Source organism: Astyanax mexicanus, chromosome 4 (assembly GCF_023375975.1).
Source record: "Astyanax mexicanus isolate ESR-SI-001 chromosome 4, AstMex3_surface, whole genome shotgun sequence".
NCBI classification, from domain to species: domain Eukaryota; kingdom Metazoa; phylum Chordata; class Actinopteri; order Characiformes; family Acestrorhamphidae; genus Astyanax; species Astyanax mexicanus.
Window position 1 is genome coordinate 15,175,064 of NC_064411.1, and position 22,058 is coordinate 15,197,121.

The window sequence follows — 22,058 nt, forward strand, 5'->3', positions numbered from 1 at the left end:
TCGACACTGTTTATAATTTAATTATATGTGATTATTCTTAATTGTAGAACAAATTAAGCATTGACTCAGTGGGTCAAAGCAACCTTTTTTTACCTGTGCCTTAAAACTGTAGATAAAGAATGACATAATTGCAAAAATCTTTATTTACCTTTATAAATCTTTATTATTAGAAAGTTAAGAAACATTTAGAAAAGTGTTGGTTTAATGCAGGTTTATCTTTTACTTTAATCTGATTTTCTGAGATTCTTTATTTTATTAATAATAACATATTTAGTTGAAACAAAAGCTTTTTAGATCAGAACATTTATTTATGTGGATTACAGTGTGGATTTTCTTGTTACCCACAGTAAGAAGAAAAAGAGTTACAGGGAAAAACTGGACCACATATTCAAGGTTAGTCCTAAACCATATATTTGATGGAATTCTCCAAGATTTCCTTTACATTTCAGTTTAATTTCACTTTAAAATTTTGATACTAATCATAATTTATTTACCTTCAGTTTATGGAACATTATAACTTATAATGTTAAAGGAGAACTTTGGTGTAAAATTGACTCTTTGTGCAGTAAAACATGATAAAAAGTAAGAATAGCACACCTCTGCTCTCCTACAGCTTTCTGAGATACAGTATTTTTATGCTTTTTGCCCTGCACTCTGTAATAGCGCCACTTTGGGACATATTTTGCCCCGATAAATCGCTTTTTACACTTTTGTCCAGCTCAAACTCCACACCTCCTTAGTAGAATCCGGAACCTTATTAAAAACCAATGTTTACATCCCATGCCGCTAGCCTTCAGCTCCAGGCACCACCATCACGGTACTGATAATAAAAGACATATATACATACATAGACTACACATAGCCTGCCTCCTGGCGTAGCAGCCGGCTCCAAGTTCATAGGGGAGGTGTGCTATTCAACAAAGGTAAATACTTATTTTTTTATCATGTTTTACTACACCTAAAGTCAATTTTACACTGGACTTCTCCTTTAAAGCTGATGCTAAATTATGCTACTCAGTAACATAATGTTTAAATCCTTTTACAAACCAGAGCATCCATAACTTCTTTTCTCCTCAGATCAGTGTCATCATCTCTCTCTCTGTACTGTAACAGCTTTACTGATTCTCTGATGTTTGTTCTTAATCAGGAGCTGCAGGAGAAGTTTATCTCTCTAGTTAAGAACGAGCTGAACACATTCAAGAAGCTCCTGAGTCCAGATTACCCAGCATGCACTGAGGGAGAGGTGGAGGATGATCAGAAAGAGGGGGTGCTGAAGGTCACACTGCACATCCTGAGGAGCATGAATGAGACAGACCTCGCCAACACACTAGAGAGCAGTAAGAGTTCTGGGTCATGAGAATGGGGAACAACTAGTGCTAATTGATTTCCTCAGAGGAGTTCTGATTTTCAAATTAGAATAATAAGCAATAGTTAACTGGATTTTGTAATTATAAGATATTGTGTCACAGAATCAAATGTATCCTTAAACCTAACAATTATATACTGTATCAAAGTTGTTCTACACAGGGGTCTTTCATGAAGATCACAGCTAATTACATGTTCCTTATTCTCTTCCTCTGTTATCAGAATTGGCCCCAGCATGCCAACGAAAGCTCAAATCCAAGCTGAGAGATAAATATCAGATACTTAATGAAGGAATATCGGGACATGTAAAGTCAGCACTTCTGAATGAGATCTACACAGAGCTCTACATCACAGAGGGAGATGGAGGAGATGTCAATCAGGAACATGAGGTAAAACAGATTGAAGCTGCATTCAGGAAAAGGACAACAGAGGAAAGACCAATCAAATGCAACGACATCTTTAAACCATTACCAGAACAGAAACGACCCATCAGAACTGTACTGACTAAAGGTGTTGCTGGAATTGGAAAAACAGTCTCTGTGCAGAAGTTCATTCTGGACTGGTCTGAAGAAAAAGTAAATCAGGACATTCTCTTCATATTTCCACTTCCGTTTAGAGAGCTGAATCTGATGAAGGAGAAGAAGCTCAGTCTGATGAATCTTCTTCAGAGCTTTTTCCCAGAAACACAAGATTTAAAACCAAGACATTATAAGAGCTACAAGATCATGTTCATTTTTGATGGTCTGGATGAGTGTCGACTTCCTCTGGATTTCCAGAACAATGAGAACTTGGTGAATATAGAAGAGCAAACCTCAGTGGATGTTCTGGTGACGAACCTCATCAAGGGGAATCTGCTTCCCTCTGCTCTCCTCTGGATCACCTCTCGACCAGCAGCGGCCAATCAGATCCCTCCTGAGTGTGTTGATCAGGTAACAGAAGTGCGGGGTTTCAGTGACCCTCAGAAACAGGAGTACTTCAATAAGAGGATCAGTGATAAGGACCTGGCCAACAAAGTCTTCACACACATCAGGTCTTCAAGAAGCCTCTACATAATGTGCCACATCCCGGTCTTCTGCTGGATTACAGCCACTGTTCTAGAGAGAATGCTGAGTGAAGCTGAGAGTGGAGAAATTCCCAAAACCCTGACGCAGATGTTCACACGCTTCCTGATCTTTCAGATCAAACACAAGAGCCAGAAGTACAGTGGGAAAAGTGACATTGATCCTCAGCAGACTAGAACAAGTATCCTGGCTCTGGGGAAACTGGCGTTCCAGCAGCTGGAGAAAGGAAACCTGATCTTCTATGAGGAAGATCTAAGAGAGAGTGGCATTGATTGTAGAGAAGTGTCTGTGTACTCAGGAGTGTGTACCCAGATCTTCAGGGAGGAACATGAGCTGCACCTGGGGAAGGTCTTCAGCTTTGTACATCTGAGCGTTCAGGAGTTTCTTGCTGCTTTATATGCATTTCTCAACAGAAAAATTCCAAAAGAACAATCCACTGAACAACAAACCAGTAAACTCTTCAAGTTTTTCAGAAAGTCAGCAATGACTGACTTCCTCAGCAGTGCCATAGACAGAGCCTTACAGAGTGAGAGTGGACACCTGGACCTGTTCCTTCGTTTCCTTCTGGGTCTCTCACTGGAGTCTAATCAGACTCTATTAGGAGTGTTGCTGACCCCAACAGAGAGGATCTCTCACAGCAATGAGGAAACAGTCCAATACATCAAGGAGAGGATTGAGGAGAACTCATCTCCAGAGAAATCCATCAATCTGTTCCACTGTCTGAATGAACTGAATGATCATTCTCTGGTGCAGGAAGTGCAGAAATACCTGAGTGGAGGTGGTGAGCATCGTCTTCAAAAGGCCAGCCTGTCTCCTGCTCAGTGGTCAGCTCTGGCGTTTGTGTTGGTGAACTCAGAAGAAGAGCTAGAGGAGTTTAACCTCAGTAAATATGATCCATCAGAGGAGTGTTTTCTGAGGCTGCTGCCAGTAGTTAAAATATCCAGAAAAGCTGTGTGAGTATTTTTTTAGGCCTTCACACAGTTTATAATCAACTGCTGATGTGGAGAATCAGTTTCCATTTAATCACAGGTGGATTCACATTATGCACATTATCACATATAAGCATTCATTCTCCTTTTTTGTGTAATAATAATTAAACCATCATTTTAATGTAAACAGTACATGAAGTTTCTGTCTTAGACTGATTAAATACAATCTTTAAAAAAAGGTTTTGGGCAAGTTATATGTTTTTGTTAAAATAAATGCACATCTCTTGCAGATCCACTCTAAAGTAGCACTGGGTGATTTGACTAAAAATCATATCTCAATATGCTTTGGAGAAATGATGATTAGCAATACAACATAACAATTTCATATAGAACATATATTTTAAGTGTCTGTATTTATTTCTAATATATAAACATATATGTGCGAGAAGGTGTAATGTTCAAGTTGAGTTCAACTTGGAAAATAGAATAAATTCACATACTCCAAAAAGCCTTGCTCGTTCTCTGTTTTGATAAACGTTTTCTTTTCTATTTTAACTCATTATAATCTGTCCCTGGTGAAATGTATGCCCATGCTGATCACCAGCTCTTTAGACAGACAATACATTTCACAGTTTAATTCTATTTTCTATTCTTTGTCAATCCATTCAAGTATTCTTCTTTGGGTTTATTGTAAAATCATTAGTTTATTCTTGATTTTTAGACTAGCTTCATGTGACCTTGGAGTAAAGACGTGTGGAAATCTGGAATCAGTTTTAAGCCTGGAAAACTCCACCCTGAAAGAGCTGGACCTCAGTAACAACAACCTGCAGGATTCAGGAGTGGAGCTGCTCTCTGCTGGACTGAAGAGTTCACAATGTAAACTGCAGATTCTCAGGTCAGTGTTTCAGGTTATCACAGACTAAAATAACAAACAAGACAACAAATAAAACCGTAATTAATTAAAGAAACTAAATTACACAGAAGGATGTGCAAGGTTGGTCTGAACAGGCTATTCTTTCCAGGTTGGAAAAGGAGAGGAGCCCTAAACAACTCTCCCTGCTCAGACTTTTCCATGCCCTTTAATTTGTCATGATACTGCATCTACAGACTAAATACAAAGAGTAATTGTACTCTTTTATGCTCATTTCCTTTTTTCTTTTAACTTTTATGTATGTGTGTATGTATGATAGGAAATGTAAAATGTCCACATCAAAAAAGACATACAACATAGTTCATACATGAGCTAAAAGCACCACATATATGTTGTTACTTGCAGAAAAAAAATGAATAAAAGAAAGAAGCTAGGTCCAGCATTCTCTGTGGTGAAGCACAGCACACACTCAGGTTTACTATGCTCTCAGCATAGCTATACACGTAAAAGGGCAGTGCACCTGGTGTAAGGAGCTCTTAAAGGGACAGTGTACATATTACTGAATACTGGCGATTACATATTTCCACCAGGCCATTTAAATTGTAATAAGGTCTTTTCCCTATTGTAAGCATGTGTGCAATAACATACACTTCCTGAGTCCAATCCTACTCACCATGCATTCTTTATTCCAGCGCCCCACGTTAGCTTTATCTCCCCTCAAAAATACAAGTATATAATAGTATTTTAAATGACACCATTAATAATTGCATTTTACATTTCTTACATTCATTCTTTTATTTACATTTAAATATCCACTATAAAAACTTGTCTTAAGAAGAACAAATGTAATTGCAGTTAATGTTGTCATGATTAATCTGATTATATTTCTTAATCAATTGACACCACTAGAAAAAAATATTAAGTGTGGCATGTACAAAAGTAACAGCATAATACATGTTACATTTAGGAAATCACTAAAATGTGTTATTTAAACATTGAAGACATTGTAAAATCATTTGTGTTTGTGTTTATTCCTACATTTTCAGATTAGCTTTGTGTAATATAGGAAGAAAGACGTGTGAAAATCTGGAATCAGTTTTAAACCTGGAAAACTCCTCCCTGAAAGAGCTGGACCTCAGTAACAACGACCTGCAGGATTCAGGAGTGGAGCTGCTCTCTGCTGGACTGAAGAGTTCACAATGTAAACTGCAGATTCTCAGGTCAGTGTTTCTGTGATTGTTCATTTGAAATTATTAGTGCTGTCAGCATTAAATCATTAACATACTCTGTTAAGTTGGAATCAGTAACGCGTTACTATTTTTTTTAACCCAAGTTTGACCCCAACTTCTGCCGTAATCTGCTCCGCCTCCACCCAACATGCAGATTTCTTTTGTGGTTAAACACTTTAATGCGGTGTCCAGCTGTAACAATCCAGTTCAGACTTCCAGCTCAGAGCTTTGTTGCTCTCTCTCCATCTCTTTGTTTGTTTTTGTCTCTCTCCATTTGTTTCTCTCTCTCTCTCTCTCACTCTCTCTCCGTTTGTGCCAAAAGTTTTACACAAAAAAATAAAATCCGCAATCAAAATGTTAAGAATCAAAAGCAAAAATAGTATGTTGCAAATTCAAAAGAGAAAAAATATATAGCAAATATATATTTTTAATTATACTTGGTTACTTTGTTTCAGTTTGCATTTTGTCAGTCTTTGCTTTCATTTTTGTGTTTTTGTGAATTTTTTGTGGAGTTTTTTGGATTTTTCTGTTAAAGACTTTTGCTTCTGGAATCTCTCCTTTGCTTCTGCTTTAGTTTTTTTTCTGAGTTTTGGCACACTTTTCACAGGTGGGCGGGGCTTAGAAGAAGGCGTTCCTCTTGATCCTCCATTGGTCAGCTGGTTCTGGACTGACCACTGAGACTGACCACGCCCACCCCGCTAATTTCAAGCGTCCTTCCAAACACGGAGAGCAAAAAGCTTCCAGTGCACAGCAGCAGCAGCAGATTGTGTTTACAATTAAATTTTATTCAAATGTTCTGTTTAATGTTATATTATGTTATATTATTCTCTGTTTCACTCCATTAAAAAGCTCACATTAGCGTGCTAAATTTTCATGCACAAAGTAGGTAACTAGCTAACTGACTAGCTCAATGACTAGGTAACTCACTAGCTCACTGAGTAGGTAACTCACTAGTTCACTGACTAGGTAATTAGCTAACTCACTAGCTTACTGAGTAGGTAACTAGCTAACTCACTAGCTCACTGGCTAATTAACTCACTAGTTCAGTGAAGAGGTAACTATCTCATTCACTAGCTCACTGACTATGTAACTATCATACTTTGTGCATGAATATTTAGCACATCTCGCTAATGTGAGCTTTTTAATGGAGTGAAACAGAGAATAATATAACATTGAACAGAATGTTTGTGTGAAATTTAATTGTTAAAGTATCTGCTGCTGCTGTGCACTGGAAGCTGTTCGCTGTAAAGGATAATAACTGTAAAGGATAATAAAGTAACCAAGTATATTTAAACATATATATTTGCTATATATTTTTCTCTTTTGAATTTGTAACATACAATTTTTGATTTTGATTCTTAACATTTTATTTTTTGCCCGCCACCCCTCTTCGGAGAACCATTAAGACTTTATTCTTATTAATACAAACCTCTGATAACTGAGGTCACTGTGCAGAGGGAGGACATAACGATGTGTGTATATACAAATTAAACCAAATAGAAAACAATATATAGGAGAAGAGAAGAGAGATATAAAAAAACACAAAAGAAGAAGTTGTGCCCTTGAAAAAAAAGAAAAAAAGTTATTATAATATATATAAAATATATAAAAATTATTATAGTATGGATTCCTATATTTTTCCATTTATCCATCCCTAACATAATAACACACAGAATAACAAAAAAATAAGTAAGTAAATAAAAATAGCTAAATGTCTTAAATGTTAAATGTGTTATGTGACTGTGTGCATGTGTGTGTGTGTAGGAACATTCATGTAGTGTTGATATATGGATGATGTGGTTATAGATACAGGGGTGATAGCGTTCCGGTGCCGCGCCAGAAATCTGGCGTAGCATGGCTCTGAAAAGGAGAAAAAAAAAAAAAAAAAAAAACCTCTGCGCAACAATAAGTGAGCTCCGCGATACAGTTAAAAAGATCCTCGTGTTACAAGATTGGGGTTAATGTCCCTTTAAGAAATGTATGTGAAGCGCACTATTTTTTGTTTAGATCAGTTTGGCGGAGGCAGCGGCAGTGTGTGATTAGGAGCAAATTAGGGTTAGGTGGCTGCTGCTTCGTCTCTCTCCGCCTCGTGTTAGGCTAGTTAACATCCACGGCTCTCCCCTCTGTTCTCTGAATGCTAGCTACGTTTATGTTTGAGTGCTTAGAACTGCTAATAAATGAAAGAAGTGCTTGGGAACTCACCCTGGACTCCTGTGACTCGCTTTGAAAGAAAACCAAGTGAAGTAAAAGTGGGTATCACCCTAGAGTAGTTATCTCTAGCCCAAAGAACTACAAGCTCCACTGGTTCCCGTCCACGGCCGGGAGAAAAAAGGTGACGCGCGACAGTAGGTGAGTTCCGCGGTACAGTTAAAAAGCTCTGCGCGACAGTAGGTGAACTCCACGGTACAGTTAAAAAGCTCTGCGCGACAGTAGGTGAACTCCGCGGTACAGTTAAAAAGCTCCGAGCGACAGTAGTTGAACTCCGTGGTACAGTTAAAAAGCTCCGCGGTACAGTTAAAAACCTTGTGGCTCAGGAGGTCGCAGGTTCGAACCCCCACTCATGCAGCTTTGCCATCAAGCTGTCGGTGCTCAGAAGGAGCAAAATTGGCTCTGCTCCCTCTGGGTGGGTAGATGGTGCTCTCTCCCCACATCACTCCAAGGGTGATGTCTGTAGCACAGGGCATCTGTGAGCTGATGTACCGGAGCCGAGCCGCTGCGCTTTCCTTCAAGCGCACTGTGATGCTGCTTGGCAATGCTGCATCAGCAGCAGCTCGAAAAGAAGCGGTGGCTGACTTCACATGTATCGGAGGAAGCATGTGTTAGTCTTCACCCTCCTGGTGTGTTGGGGCATCACTAGTGATAGGGGGAGTCCTAATGAGTGGGTTGGGTAATTGGCCGTGTAAATTGGGGAGAAAATGGGAAAAAAAAACCTTGTGGCTGTGTTACATTGATGAGTGTTTTCCACTTTTAAGAAATGAATTCAAGATTAGTTAACCATGCTAGAAATTCGCCATTCATTATTGTGGATCTGTCACTATGTTGCAAAAAGATTTAATACAGTAAGGAACCTAAGTTTATTGTTTTAAACAAATGTTCTATTTGTTTAAATTGTCCTTTCACTAATAGTTACTGTGCACGTTTTAATATTTTATTTTATAGTTACGGCTGGTACACAGAGGCGTCTCCGTTTTCCCATGCTGCAGGTCAGCAGGCAGTAGGCTTTCTATTGCGATGTCTTCAGAATTTGCAAAAATAAAAATAAATGATTCTCAGAGCTTCATTCAAGCTTCCACAGCAGTAGAGTTTAGATTATCAGCCCGAGTCTGACCCGATTCCCGACCTGTACTCACACATGCGCTCCTCCACTCCGCATTACGCACTTGTCTTACAGAGCTTTGTGTAGCTAAATAGCCAACAAAATGGAGCCCTCTGAAGCTAAATTTGGTCCAATGCAAGGACAGTCAGTGGTATGGAGCTAATTCAAGTTAATTGTTGATAGAAACAACACGTTCGTAGAGTGTGTTAAGTGCAGAGTGCTATACGCTTAAAATAAAGGCTATAAAATAAGGCTATATGCTTAAAATAAAATAAAAAATCTTTTGTTCTGAAAGTATTTTATATTCTTATATATTGTTAATTATATATTTATAAATTATAATAATTAAGTTATTAAAAATAAATTAATTAAAAATTATTTTTATTGTTATTTTGGTTTAATGAGTGTGCAGGGAATAGCCATTTTTTGTGTTTTTGCAAAGGCTATTTGCTAAATATTAAAATGTTCGTTTGTTAAGAAAGTAATTTATATTCCTAAACCATGTTAAATGATATTAGATTAGAGGAAGGTCATTCAGATATCATTTTTGTGGATCATTTCGCATTGTTGGTGTTTTAATCTTTTGGAAATCTGTTCTTAATACAGTTTATTTTTTTAAATAATAGGTCTTCTTTAACATCATTCTGAACAGATTTTGCTCATTTAAACAGCCCCCCCCCCCCAAAAAAAAACAAAAAAACAAACTCAGCTTTAACGCTCTACTTAATAAATTAAAAAAAGTCGGGTTTTAATTGGGCCGTCGGGTCGGGCTCGTGCATATTCATTCCTCATGTTTACAAAAAAAAAAACACTGCATTTTAAAATTACTTTTATGGTGTTCCAGTTCTTGTATTCTTCCTCTTTGTGCTTCCTTCTCATTTGCATTTCTAACTGCATACGCTGGTATTCGTTTTTACAGCTAGAATCGAACATGGACAGTTTCCATACCAAGATGGAAATGATCTGTGTTTTCGTGAATAACACTGTAGACATAAGGCAAAAATAAAAAAACATGATCTAAAATATGACAATAAGGTCATACACAGACTATAAAAATGTTTTAATAATGTGTCAACATTTACGCCTACGTGCTGTATGTTGTGCCCCCCCCCCCTTGGAACAGGAAAAAAAAGTAGATTTATAATGGATGTGTGTAGGTTTTCTGTTAAAGACTGATGGAGTCACTGATGTAGGAGGTTGTTTAATGCTGACCAGGTTTTTATGTGTTCATGAGTTCTGTTTTTGAGAGATGCAGATATTTTTTCCATTTCTATGTGTTCTGTGAGTGAGTTTTCCCATTGACTGATGGTGATTTTTTTTCTTGATTTCCAGTTTGTGAGAATTGTTTTTTGGCGATGGTTAGCACCACCAAAAGTGCTCTGCTTTCCTCCTGGTTTAGGTTTGTGGTTCATGTGTTAAGCAGGCAGAGTGATGGGGATGGAGAGATTGGCTGTTTAAATAGTGGAGTTAGCCGAGTTATAACAAGCTGCCAGAAGTGTTTGATTGGTGGGCAGTACCATAGAGCATGTATGTAATTGTCTGGAGTGTTTAGTGAGCAGTGTATGCAGATTTCTGAATCTACTACTCCCATTTTATGTAAATTTTGCTTAGTGTAGTGAACCCTGTGAATTACTTTATATTGTATAAGGTGGAGGTTAGTATTGTTAGTCATGGTGAATGTGTTCTCCATAATGTTTCTCCAGAAATCAGCATTGGGGGTAATTAAGATATCTTCTTCACATTTTTATTATTGGGATAGCGACTGTTTGGTCTAATTTGAATAAAAGCCTATATATTTTGATAGAATTTTGTCTGAAGAAGAGATATTAAGGAATTCTGAAATTGGTGGGCTGAGTTCTAGTATTGCGTAATCTTTTATTTTTGAGTTTAACATAGATCTAAGTTGGAGATATTCCAAAAACTGGTTCCTCTCAATGCTATATTTCTGGGTTAGATGTGAGAAAGTAGCCGAGTTATTGTTGTGTAGAACATGGTGTAAATTTGTAATACCTTTTTCTCTCCATTTTTGTAGTTTTGGGTTTTTTTTGGTGGTGGGGAAGTCGGGGTTGTGCTATATGGGTGAGTAATTAGTGGGTGCACGTCTAGTGTTTGTGTTCTTGTGAATTTTCCACCAAGCTGTCAGAGTTGATGATATCATTGGATTTTTGAAACAAGGGTGACGTTTGATTGTTGTGCTAATAAATGGTAAGTCTGATATTTGTATTTCATTAATTGATGTTTGTTCTACTTCTCTCCATATTTCATCAGTTTGATTTGGTTTTATCCATTTAATAATGTACTTTAATTGGTTTGCAGAGAGGTATTGTTGGAAATTTGGAGCTTCTAGGCCTCCCTGAGTTCTTTGTTTTTGTAATGTAGTTAATTTGATTCTGGGTGGTTTATTTTTCCAGTAGAATTTAGAGATGATTGCGTTTTAAACCAGGTAGGTGGAGGTTGGATGGGAATCATTGAGAAGAGGTAGTTTAATTTAGGTAATATTGTCATTTTGATTGTGGATATTGGTAGGATAGTGGTAGGTTCATCCAGCGTTGGATATCATTGTTGATAGTTGTGAGTAGTGGTCTAAAATTAAGTGTGTGCAGCTCAGACAGCTCAGAAACTTTAATGCCCAGGTATGTGATGTGTTCAGTGCACATAGGGATAGGGAGTGACTGAACTGCTGTGTCTGATAAGTTCATGTTAAATGGTAGAACGGTGGATATAGACCAGTTAATGGAATAATCTGAGATTTTAGAGAATGTTTTAATTATTTGTGTAGTCTGAGGAATTGAGGAGAGTGGGTTTTGTAGAAATAGTAGAATATCATCTGCATAAAGGCTGATTTTTTGTTCGGTAGTGTAGGTATGGATACCTTTGATATTTGGGCATTGTTGTATAGCTGCTGCTAATGGTTCTATGAAAATAGTGTGAAATTCTGTGATATTAGTCCGTTAGTATTTACTGTGGCTTTGGGTGAAGTGTAGAGAGTTTTAATCCAATCTATAAATGAATCTCCAAAACCTAGTTAATGTAGTGTAGTGAAAAGGAATTTCCAATTAACCTTATCGAAAGCCTTCTCTGCATCTAAAGTGACTATTGCAGTTTTTGACTTATGGACTGTTGTGATGGATCAGATTGAGTAGTCTGCGCATGTTGGTAACTGATTGTCTGCCTTTGATGAAGCCGGTCTGATCAGGATGTATGAGGGATGGGATAACCGTTTCCAGTCTGGTAGCTAATGTCTTACTTATTAGCTTTGTGTCTGTGTTAATGAGTGACAGTGGACGGTAGCTGGATGGTAAGGTAGGATCTTTGTAGGTTTAAGATGGAGTGATATTGTAGCTGTATTCATTTCTGTTGGTAATCTCTTATTGTGTTTAATTTCTGCTATTACTCTACTGAACATTGGGCCAAATATTGACCAGGAGTGCTTGTAGAATTCTGCGGGAAAGCCATCTGGTCCTGGTGCTTTGTTATTAGGCATCTTACGGAGGGCTTTATGGAGTTCTTCTGATGTTATTGGCTTTTCTAATATGCTTTTTTGTTCTTCAGTTAGTTTGGGTAGGTGTATATTATTGAGGAAAGTGTGAATATCTATTGGGTCTGGATCGTGTTCTGGTGAGTATAGATTTTTATAGAATTTCCCAAATACTTGATTAATTTCATTTCATGTTTGGCTGATTAGTCTGGTCTCATCTTTGATTGATGGGATTGTTGTTTTTTTCTTTATGTTTTACTTGGTTAGCTAAGAATTTACCAGATTTGTTGTTGTGATTTAAATTGTTTATATCTTAGTCGTTGTATTAAAACTTGAGTCTTCTTGTTTATAAGTTCATTATACTGTGATTCGCATTCTTTTAACTCTTTTTTAATTTTATGTGATGGGTTTTTTATCATTTCATTTGACAATTCCCTGATGTTGTAGATTAGACTCATTTTCCGTATCTTTCTTCTTCTTACAGGAAGAGTAAGAGATGATTTTGCCTCTTAGTACTGCTTTCCCAGTTTCCCATAGTATTGTTGGTGTGGTTTCTGGAGAATCATTTATTTCTAGGAAAGATGCCCACTCTTTTTTGATGTAGCTGTCAAATTCTGGGTCTGTAAGTAACGAGGTATTTTGTCGCTGTAACGCCACAGACAGGAGTCAGACGCTCGCGGTAAAAACAAAACGAGGCTTTATTATAAAGCATGTAAGCTGATAGCGTAGTCTGATAACAGGCGTGGGTCAAAGCCAGAAAAACAACCAACCAAAACATCAGAGCCGAATCACAAACCGAAAACGAAACCATAAAACAGAAGCAGAGTTCAATAAACCAGAAAATCACAAAACAAACAGAACAAAAGGGTAAGGCAGAAATGTAGTCGAAAAAGAACAAAACAAAGGTCATACACGGGTAATATAGACGGAAGAAGAACGCTCAGTATATCGCTGGAAATACAGAGAAAATACCTCGCGACACGCGAGACAAACAGACTGATATTTATACTAAAACTAAATTACAAACACCTGAACACAGTCTAAAATTCCGGTCACGTAGAATGCTTGAGTGAGCCACGGTTGGCTGAGTCCGAGCGCGTGGTGTTGACAGGTGCATGCTGGGAGGTGTAGTTCCGGACCGGGGATTGTCCATGGAAGGGAACGGCAGAGTCAGAGAAAGGAACTACAGAGTCGGTGGCAGGCGTGACAGTCGCCAGCTGAAAGTTTTATGTAGTGGATTTATGTTCCATATAAGTGAAACTGGAGCATGGTCACTGATTATTATAGAGTGATATTTTATTTCTGATATATTAGTTATAATAGAATTGCTGGTTAAAAAATAGTCAATGTGAGAATATGAGTGGTAGGCTGGAGAACAGAAAGACAATTCTTTAGTGTTTGGGTTTTTGAGGCGTCAACCATCGCTGAGCCCTAAGTCTGTCATGTATTGTTTAATGATATCTGTTGAATGCCAGTAACGTGTATTGTGTGCCATAGTTAATTTGTCTATACATGGGTCAATGATTGAATTAAAGTCACCTCCAATTATAATTGTGGAATCTGATATATTGTTTATATGGTTGAAAAACTCATGAAAGAAGGATGGGTTATAAATGTTGGGGCCATTCAAACTTGCTATTGTGTTGCTGATGTTGACGTTAATTATGATGTATCTACCTGTGTCTGATATAGTGGTGTTATGTGTGAAGGGGATTTTTTTTGTTTATTAGTATTGATACTCCTCTTTGTTTGGAGTTATAGTAGGCTGAGAATATATGGGTGAATTGTGGTGATCTGAGCTTATGATGATTTGTTTCTGATAGATGTGTTTCTTGTAGTAAACAAATGTCTGCCTTTAGTGAAGTGAGATGGTTTAGTACCTTGTCTGGCTTAATCTGTGTCCGGATACAAAGAATGTTCTAGTTTATAAATTTAAGTGAAGACATGTTGTGATGTACGGATTAATAATGTTTATCAGTGATATGATATGAGTGTGCAGATGTTTGAGGATATTTTCTGGTGTTTGGGGGATGGAGTGTAAACAAAAATGCATTTTTTGGATCTGGGATATATAGTAGTAATAAAATAGAGGTTGGTGCAAAGAGATAGTACAGAAATGAGTGATTAAATGCAAACAAAGTAGGGGACTTCCGGTTTAGGCAATGTAGGGGGAAGTTCGTTTGATTTATTTTAAAACGCTGTTTTACCGAGTCTGATCAATTTTTATTTGACCGTCATCGGTTCTCCTGAACTCAGACCACAATTTGGTACAAATGTCACGGCAAACCAGGCAGGGAAAGGGAGAAACTTTCAACCCTCCGACGTCCACAGCAGCAGCGACAGCTAAAACAACCTCGACTAGCATGGCGGACGCTAACGCTCCTATTACTATTGCAACCCTGGTCGCTGAGCTGGAGAAACACCGCAGTAGCCTGACTGTGGACCTTGCCGCTTCAATGGAGAGGTCGTTGGAAAACTCTCTAAGCACTATTCAAGTGTCATTGGACTCTATTAGGGCTGCAGTGGAATCTCACAGTCAGAAATTCTCTGTCATAGAGAGCACACTTTCTGAACACAGTGACGAGCTAGCAAGTATGGAGTCGAAGCTAACGGAGCTACTGAAAGAGAATGTCACACTGACTTCCAAGGTAGACGACCTCGAGAACCGCTCCAGACGTCAGAACCTGAGAATTATCGGCTTGCCTGAAGGATCCGAAGGTCAGTCACCATCTACTTTCATCTCTCAGCTACTTGTTGAGATTATGGGAGAGGAGATCTTCCCACAACCACCGGAGCTGGACAGAGCGCACCGAGCATTGGTCGCTAAGCCGGCGCAAGGAGAGCGACCTCGGGCTGTGATTGTCCATTTTCACCGATTCCAAGAGAAGGAGCGCGCTCTCCGCTGGGTGAGAGAGCATCCAAGCACCATGTATCAGGGCAAGAAGATTTTGTTTTTTCCTGATATGAGCTCCAGTCTGGCTCGGAGGCGTGCAGCTTTCAAGGGGATCAAGGCTAAAATGTACAAGGATGGTGTAGCTTTTGCATTACTCTACCCCGCTCGCCTTCGGATCACCATTGGTGGTAAGCACAGTTTCTTTGAAACGCCAGCTGAGGCTGAAGCTTTCTATCTACAGCATGCTAAGCAGACATGACTGATCAGTGTTTAAATCGACATGATGCTTTGGAGCTCCTGGTGTAAACAAAACAGGAACAAAGTATAAGTAGTTCTGAATCTGATGATTGAAGTTGTGACTTTTTTCAGACTCGGACAATAGCAGTTTCGTAACCTTTTATAGGAGCTCGTCCCAGTTAGTTAGTTAAGGTAGTTTAGTTGTACCGGAAGCACATTTCGTTGGGACCTGCGGCACGCTCCTTCGGAAGGACGAGCATAGGTTTTTGTTTGTTTGTTTGTTTTTTTTTGTTTTTTTTTTTCTTCTTCTTTTGGTGCAGCTTCTAATGCTGCTTTGTATATTGTTGTGCCGTTTTCATTGTGTGTTATTTTGGGGATGTTTATGTAAGTTGGTCTGCGTGGAATTTATTTATTTTTGTAATTACAAAAGGCACATAACAAACGTACAAGAAAACGGTGGTGTACTATTTAAAGTTCCATTTGATCATATGATGGTACATGTCAGGAAACTACAGTAATACTGGAACTACAGAGCTCTCTGTTAGATTATTCACATGGAATGTTCGAGGCTTATATGGCCCAGTGAAACGATCTAGAGTTTTCCAACATCTGAAGATGTTAAGGACAGACATAGCATTCCTTCAAGAAACGCATCTGTGTTTAAAAGATCATATTAGACTTCGTAAACCATGGATAGGACAGGTGTTCCACTCGTCTTTCGATTCAAAATCTAGGGGTACTGCGATTTTAATTTCTAAAAAAAAAAATTTTTTATTGGAAAAAACAATATCAGACAAAGGGGGACGTTACATAATTGTCCTGGGAAAACTTTCTCAAATACCTGTTATATTGGTTAATGTATATGCCCCAAACTGGGATGATGCTCAGTTTATGACTAAACTTCTGTCTTCCATTCCTAATTTGGATACCCATCACCTTATTTTTGGAGGTGATATAAATTGTACTATGAGTCCATATCTCGATCGGTCTAATCCCATTTCTATTAATCTCTCTAAAATGGCCAAAATAGTCAAATTGTTTATGAGCGACTGTGGTTGTGTGGATCCATGGCGTTTCTTTAATCCAAGCTCTAAAATTTACTCTTATTTCTCTCATGTCCATCAAGTGTTTTCAAGAATTGATTATTTTTTCTTAGATAAAGTCTTGCTATCTAGCGTAAAGGCCTCAGAGTATTCCGCCATAGTTATCTCGGACCATTCACCCCTATCTCGCGATCTCTCTTTCCCTGTAAAACGGCTAAATAATCGGACATGGAAATTTAATACATTACTTCTTTCAGATAAAAAAAATTGTGAATCTATTACTACATCCATTAACGACTTTCTGCAAACAAACCAATCTAACTCAGTTACCCCATCTTTGCTCTGGGAAACACTTAAAGCATTTCTTAGAGGAAATATAATTTCTTACAGTACTTTTCATAATAAACAGCGTATAAACTCGCAGCAAGAATTAGTCAATGAAATGCAGGATATTGACAAGAAACGGGCAGTTCAAGATACCCCAGAACTTCGTGAGGAAAGGATTAAAGTTCAATCTCAGTTTGATCTACTTACAACTAACAAAGCTGAGCATAATATACTACGCTCAAAAACTACTTTTTATGAACACGGAGATAAAGCAGGCCGTCTTCTTGCTAATCAACTTAAACGTCAGGCAGCCTCAAGGCTGATTCCACAAATTCTCATACAGTCAGGTCAGCTTACAACCCCAGAATTTGATTGAAATGGAGAAGTTCCTGGGAACATTAGAAATTCCAAAAATTGAACAGGATGTGTTAGCAAATCTTGAGTTGCCATTAACAATTGAAGAAATAGTAGAAAGTATTAATTCAATGTCTAAAGGCAAAGCACCTGGGCCAGATGGTTTCAGTACTGAATTTTACCAAAAATTTGTGAAACAATTAGCCCCCCTTCTTCTTGAAATGTTTAACGCGTCTTTTTTAACCGGAACTCTCCCTCCTACACTAATGCAAGCATCGATTTCTCTTATTTTAAAGAAAGACAAAGACCCGTCGGAGTGTGGGAGTTACCGTCCAATTTCCCTTTTGAATGTCGACGTTAAAATTTTAGCTAAAATACTTAGTAAGCGTCTTGAATTGGTCATGCCATCTATAATAGCTGAGGATCAAACCGGTTTTATTAGGGGACGTCAGTTATTCTCTAATATACGCCGTCTGCTTAATATTGTACTTTCCCAGTCTTCCTCTTTACTTCCAGAAGTGGTGATTTCATTGGATGCTGAGAAAGCTTTCGACAGAGTTGAGTGGAATTATTTATTCGCAACTTTAGAGAAATTTGGTTTTGGTGGAAATTTTGTTTCCTGGATTCGTCTTTTGTATAAGGCCCCTCAGGCTAGAGTACATACTAATAGCTGCTATTCAGAATATTTTCCTCTTTCACGAGGAACGCGCCAAGGTTGCCCTCTTTCACCCCTTTTATTTGCATTGGTTATTGAACCTCTCTCTATAGCTTTAAAATCGTCAAGGAATTTGCGAGGAGTAGTTCGGGCGGGGGCTGAGCACAGAGTCTCCTTGTACGCTGATGATCTTTTGTTATATATCACAGACCCTGTGGGCTCTTCTGATCATTTATTAGAGATTTTAAGCAAATTTGGTTCTTTTTCAGGTTACAAACTTAACCTCAACAAAAGTGAGTGCTTTCCACTCAACTCTGCCGCTAAAAACATCCAACAGGGAGCGCTACCCTTCCACCTATCTCCTGGAAGCTTTAGGTATCTAGGAATAAATATCAGTCACTCTCTGTTAGCACTTCGTAAGAATAATTTTGATAAGCTAGTAGATCAAATTAAGGCAGATTTACAAAGATGGTCTCAGCTCCCACTCTCTGTTGCGGGTCGAATTCAGTCTGTTAATATGAATGTATTACCCAGATTTCTATTTCTTTTTCAGTGCCTCCCTATTTTTTTAACAAAGGCCTTTTTTACCATGGTGGACAAGATAATACTGTCCTTCATCTGGGCAGGCAAAACTCCTAAGGTTAAAACAAGTGTACTTAAGGCACCTCGAATTAATGGAGGATTGGGCCTTTTTAACTTAAAGTATTATTACTGGGTGGCAAATATACAAAAGGTTTTATTTTGGATTCATAAACCGGAACAAGATTGGTGCGAAATGGAAGCATATTGCAGTCAAAGCACATCCCTTTCAGCTCTTATATGCTCACATCTTCCGATAGCAGTTACACAATATTCATCAAACCCAGTAGTTGTCTCCACAGTCAAAATTTGGACACAATTCCGACAACATTTTAAACTCAGTAATATGTCTTTATATGGTCCTTTACTTAATAATCATCTGTTTATCCCTTCTAGAATTGACTCTGTCTTTAACCTTTGGAATAGATTAGGCATCTCTCAGTTTAAGGATATGTTTTTTGGGGGGGAGTTTGCCAGCTTTGAACAATTATCTGTCAAATTTGGTTTGCCCCATAATCATTTGTTTCGATACTTTCAGGTTCGTAGCTTTGTCAAAAAATATTGCCCAACATTCCCTTATTTGCCTCCTCAAGATTTATTGGATGATGTCTTAAAAAACATATAATTTTAGAGGTATTATCTCCAGGTTATACAAACAATTACTACTGCAGGGGGATTGTCCCACAACCAAAGTTAGATCTGCATGGGAAAGGGAGTTGGGAAAAATGTTTCAGGATGCTTGGTGGGAAAAAGCTGTATACAAAGTTAATTATCTTTCGTCTTGTGCCTATCTTAATTTTATACAGTTCAAAGTTTTGCACAGAATGGATCCTAAGTGTGACAGATGTTCAATGGCATTAGCTGACCTTACTCACATGTTCTGGTCTTGCTCAAAACTTCAAAATTATTGGTCCAGTTTTTTTAAAGTGATGTCTGAATCTTTGGACGTTTGCATAGACCTGCCCTTCAATAGCCCTATTTGGCGTCCCACTAAATTACTTAGACTTATCTAACTATAAATTAAATGTTTTGTCTTTTTCATCTTTAATAGCTCGGAGACGTTTACTTTTACACTGGAAGTCTCCAATGCCACCTTCAGACCTCATGTGGTTATCTGATTTAATGTCCTTTCTGAAATTGGAAAAAATCAAATTTACCCTAAAAGGTTCAACTCACAAATTTTACCGAACTTGGCGACCTCTTCTTCATTATTTTGACCAATTACCACATCTGTCTATAAACTGACTGATTCTTGAGAGTCTCTATCTATTTTACTATTATTATTATTATTATTACTTTTTATATAAATCTATTCGATCACATTGTGTGCCTACTATATTCATTGTTACTTTTTCTTTCATTAATATAATTGTTATTTTAAATATTATATAGTTTTTATTCACATTTGTATGTTTTATATTGTATTTCATTGTTTAGCCTAAAAACCTTTTTTTTTTGTATTGTCTTAGACCAACATAGGGGAGAGGGGGGTGGTGTGTGTGAAAATGTTGTGTAGAAGAAAACGGATGTTATCATTGTTTTTGTTATTATTTGCACTGTGACTAAATATAATGTCCCATAAAAACATATAATAAAAAAAAAAAAAAAAGTAGAAGAGACATAACATAAGACAAAAAGTCTTAGATTTGGTGTGACATACATGTTATGACATTGAGACGTTGCATGCATTAAGTTATTGCTAAGTGGTTCCTTGTGATTTTTATGGGATTTTGTGATCGGATTAATGTGCGTGCATTAGTATATTTGCGGGTGCGTGTGTATTTGCGCGTAATGGATGGATGGATGAGGTGGCATGAGGAATTTTAATAAACAAGTAAATATTAACAAAATAATAAATATAGAATCATAAACAACGTCCTTTGGTCTATCTTGCACATGTTTAAAAATGAACATTATAAATATAATTTTTGTTATTTTTTTACATTTTAGAGTAAAATTCTCATTTCCGCAACATGTCCGTATTAGAATTTCAGTACATTGTTTGGAAATTTTAATATTTAAACATTTAAAACAAAAAAACTTAAATGCATTTCATACTATAAACACTTAGTAAATAAAAATAAAAGATTTTACATTGAAAAGTAAAAGCAATAAAATTAATAAAGAAAAGGAATGTGTCCAACACTCATTTTCTCATCCTCCGCAACAATTTTCAATCATTGTTTAAATCCACAAGGAACTTAAATTTTCAAGGCATTTTCAACATTAGGGAAGACATTGGCCATGACACTCAAGATGGCTACCATGTAAGCAGTTCTTCTCATATGTTTCTGGATAAAAGTTAAAAGATTGCTCATCAACTTGTCTGCACGACTTTTTCATTTTCATTACCGATACATCGATATAAGTTTTGAGCCTACAGTTTGAAGTTACAGTCTGTATTTTTGATTATAATATAGTATATTAAGGTCTAAATGGACACTGTAATTGAAAATGTATCCAGCCCTCATGGTGCCTTTACAGTTAGCATGAAAGTTTAAAGTCACTCATCCTCCGCAACTGAATTCTCACTTACCGCTACATTTCAATACCTGTTGTGGTGATGAGATGCACTGTTTCGGTAATAAGAATATGATTAGGAAGCATAATACAGATGCCTTTTTACTTCCTGATTGTCATAACATGAGCGTTACCCTGAACATTTTCTCCAGTAGACCATCCTAACTTAGCTATTGCAAACCACCAGTAGAGGTCACTAATGTTCCGTCTAATCTGGCCTGAAACTAAATCTAATTCCGTACACAGAATTAGATGTTAGACCACATAACTAGAGAGCTTTTTTTTCCATCTTTGATATATTTTATTGTAATATGCGATGTGTATTTGTTTACAGGCAGGTAGCTATTGAAAAAAGAAAGGCAGCAGCAAAAGCAAGGCTGTCAAAGTTTAGGGAGAACATTTACAGCAAGAATTACAACATTTAGAAAAACACACACACATACTCAACGACACAGACAGTTGTTCCAGTTGGAGTTACTTTCACATGATATTATTTGTGTACAGTCCATTCTAAGGAATTAAACAAAAACTGGAATGGATATCATAATTTCATATTTGCCATTTCCAATGGAAAAATAAAGACAACACGTGATCTGACCAAAAAGTACCATGACGAAAAGAAAAGGCAATGGAGGAAAAAAAGTCAGCCAGATATTACAGCACTGACATATGCCTGACATATGGGCAAAACACAAAAAAACTACGTAAATGACTAAAAATAAAAGTTTAGTCTTAGTAGGCATACAATGCTGGATGGTGCATAAAGATAGACAAGATTTCAGAGTTTCTGTCTTTCTTTGACATTTGTTGAATGGTTTGCAATAGTTAAATGAGCTTTTTTATTAATGAAGGTGCTGTAGTCTACATGAAAGATTATTTTGATATGCAAATGTTTGCATTGTAAATTGTCTTAAATAATATGAAATGTTCTTGAAAATAAACATTCTTTTCATAATGTTGCATTGTGTGTAAGTGTAAGCTAATAAGTCTTCCTAAACCCTTGCTTAACTGTGAATAAACTGAACTGCTTAACTTTGATTAAAAAATGTGCATTTTTATCATATATTAGATGTCATATCAAATTGCGGTAATGATACATTTTTGTGGACTTCATCTATAAAATGCTAATAAAATATGCAATAAAATGGAACAAATGTTCTGACCTTAATCTTAAATCCTCAAAAGGAAATTTGTCGTTAAA

At 37.2% G+C, this 22,058-nt stretch overlaps 1 protein-coding gene and 1 long non-coding RNA gene across 3 annotated transcripts in view; one reads left to right on the forward strand and one right to left on the reverse strand.

Annotated features, from left to right (window-relative positions):
• LOC125801619 (uncharacterized) overlaps positions 1-5,447 on the reverse strand; it is a 155,336-nt gene extending 149,889 nt beyond the window's left edge. The window contains exon 1 of the long non-coding RNA XR_007438826.1: positions 5,376-5,447. This is a non-coding gene — a long non-coding RNA (uncharacterized LOC125801619). The remainder of the gene's footprint in view (positions 1-5,375) is intronic.
• Positions 1-22,058, forward strand: part of LOC125801100 (NACHT, LRR and PYD domains-containing protein 12-like) — a 318,379-nt gene that overhangs the window by 118,957 nt on the left and 177,364 nt on the right. For both annotated transcript variants that reach the window (XM_049477012.1, XM_049477011.1), the window contains 5 exons: positions 348-393; positions 1,148-1,337; positions 1,588-3,379; positions 4,077-4,250; positions 5,273-5,446. In XM_049477012.1, the coding sequence (XP_049332969.1) occupies positions 348-393; positions 1,148-1,337; positions 1,588-3,379; positions 4,077-4,250; positions 5,273-5,446 (2,376 nt within the window). The remainder of the gene's footprint in view (positions 1-347; positions 394-1,147; positions 1,338-1,587; positions 3,380-4,076; positions 4,251-5,272; positions 5,447-22,058) is intronic.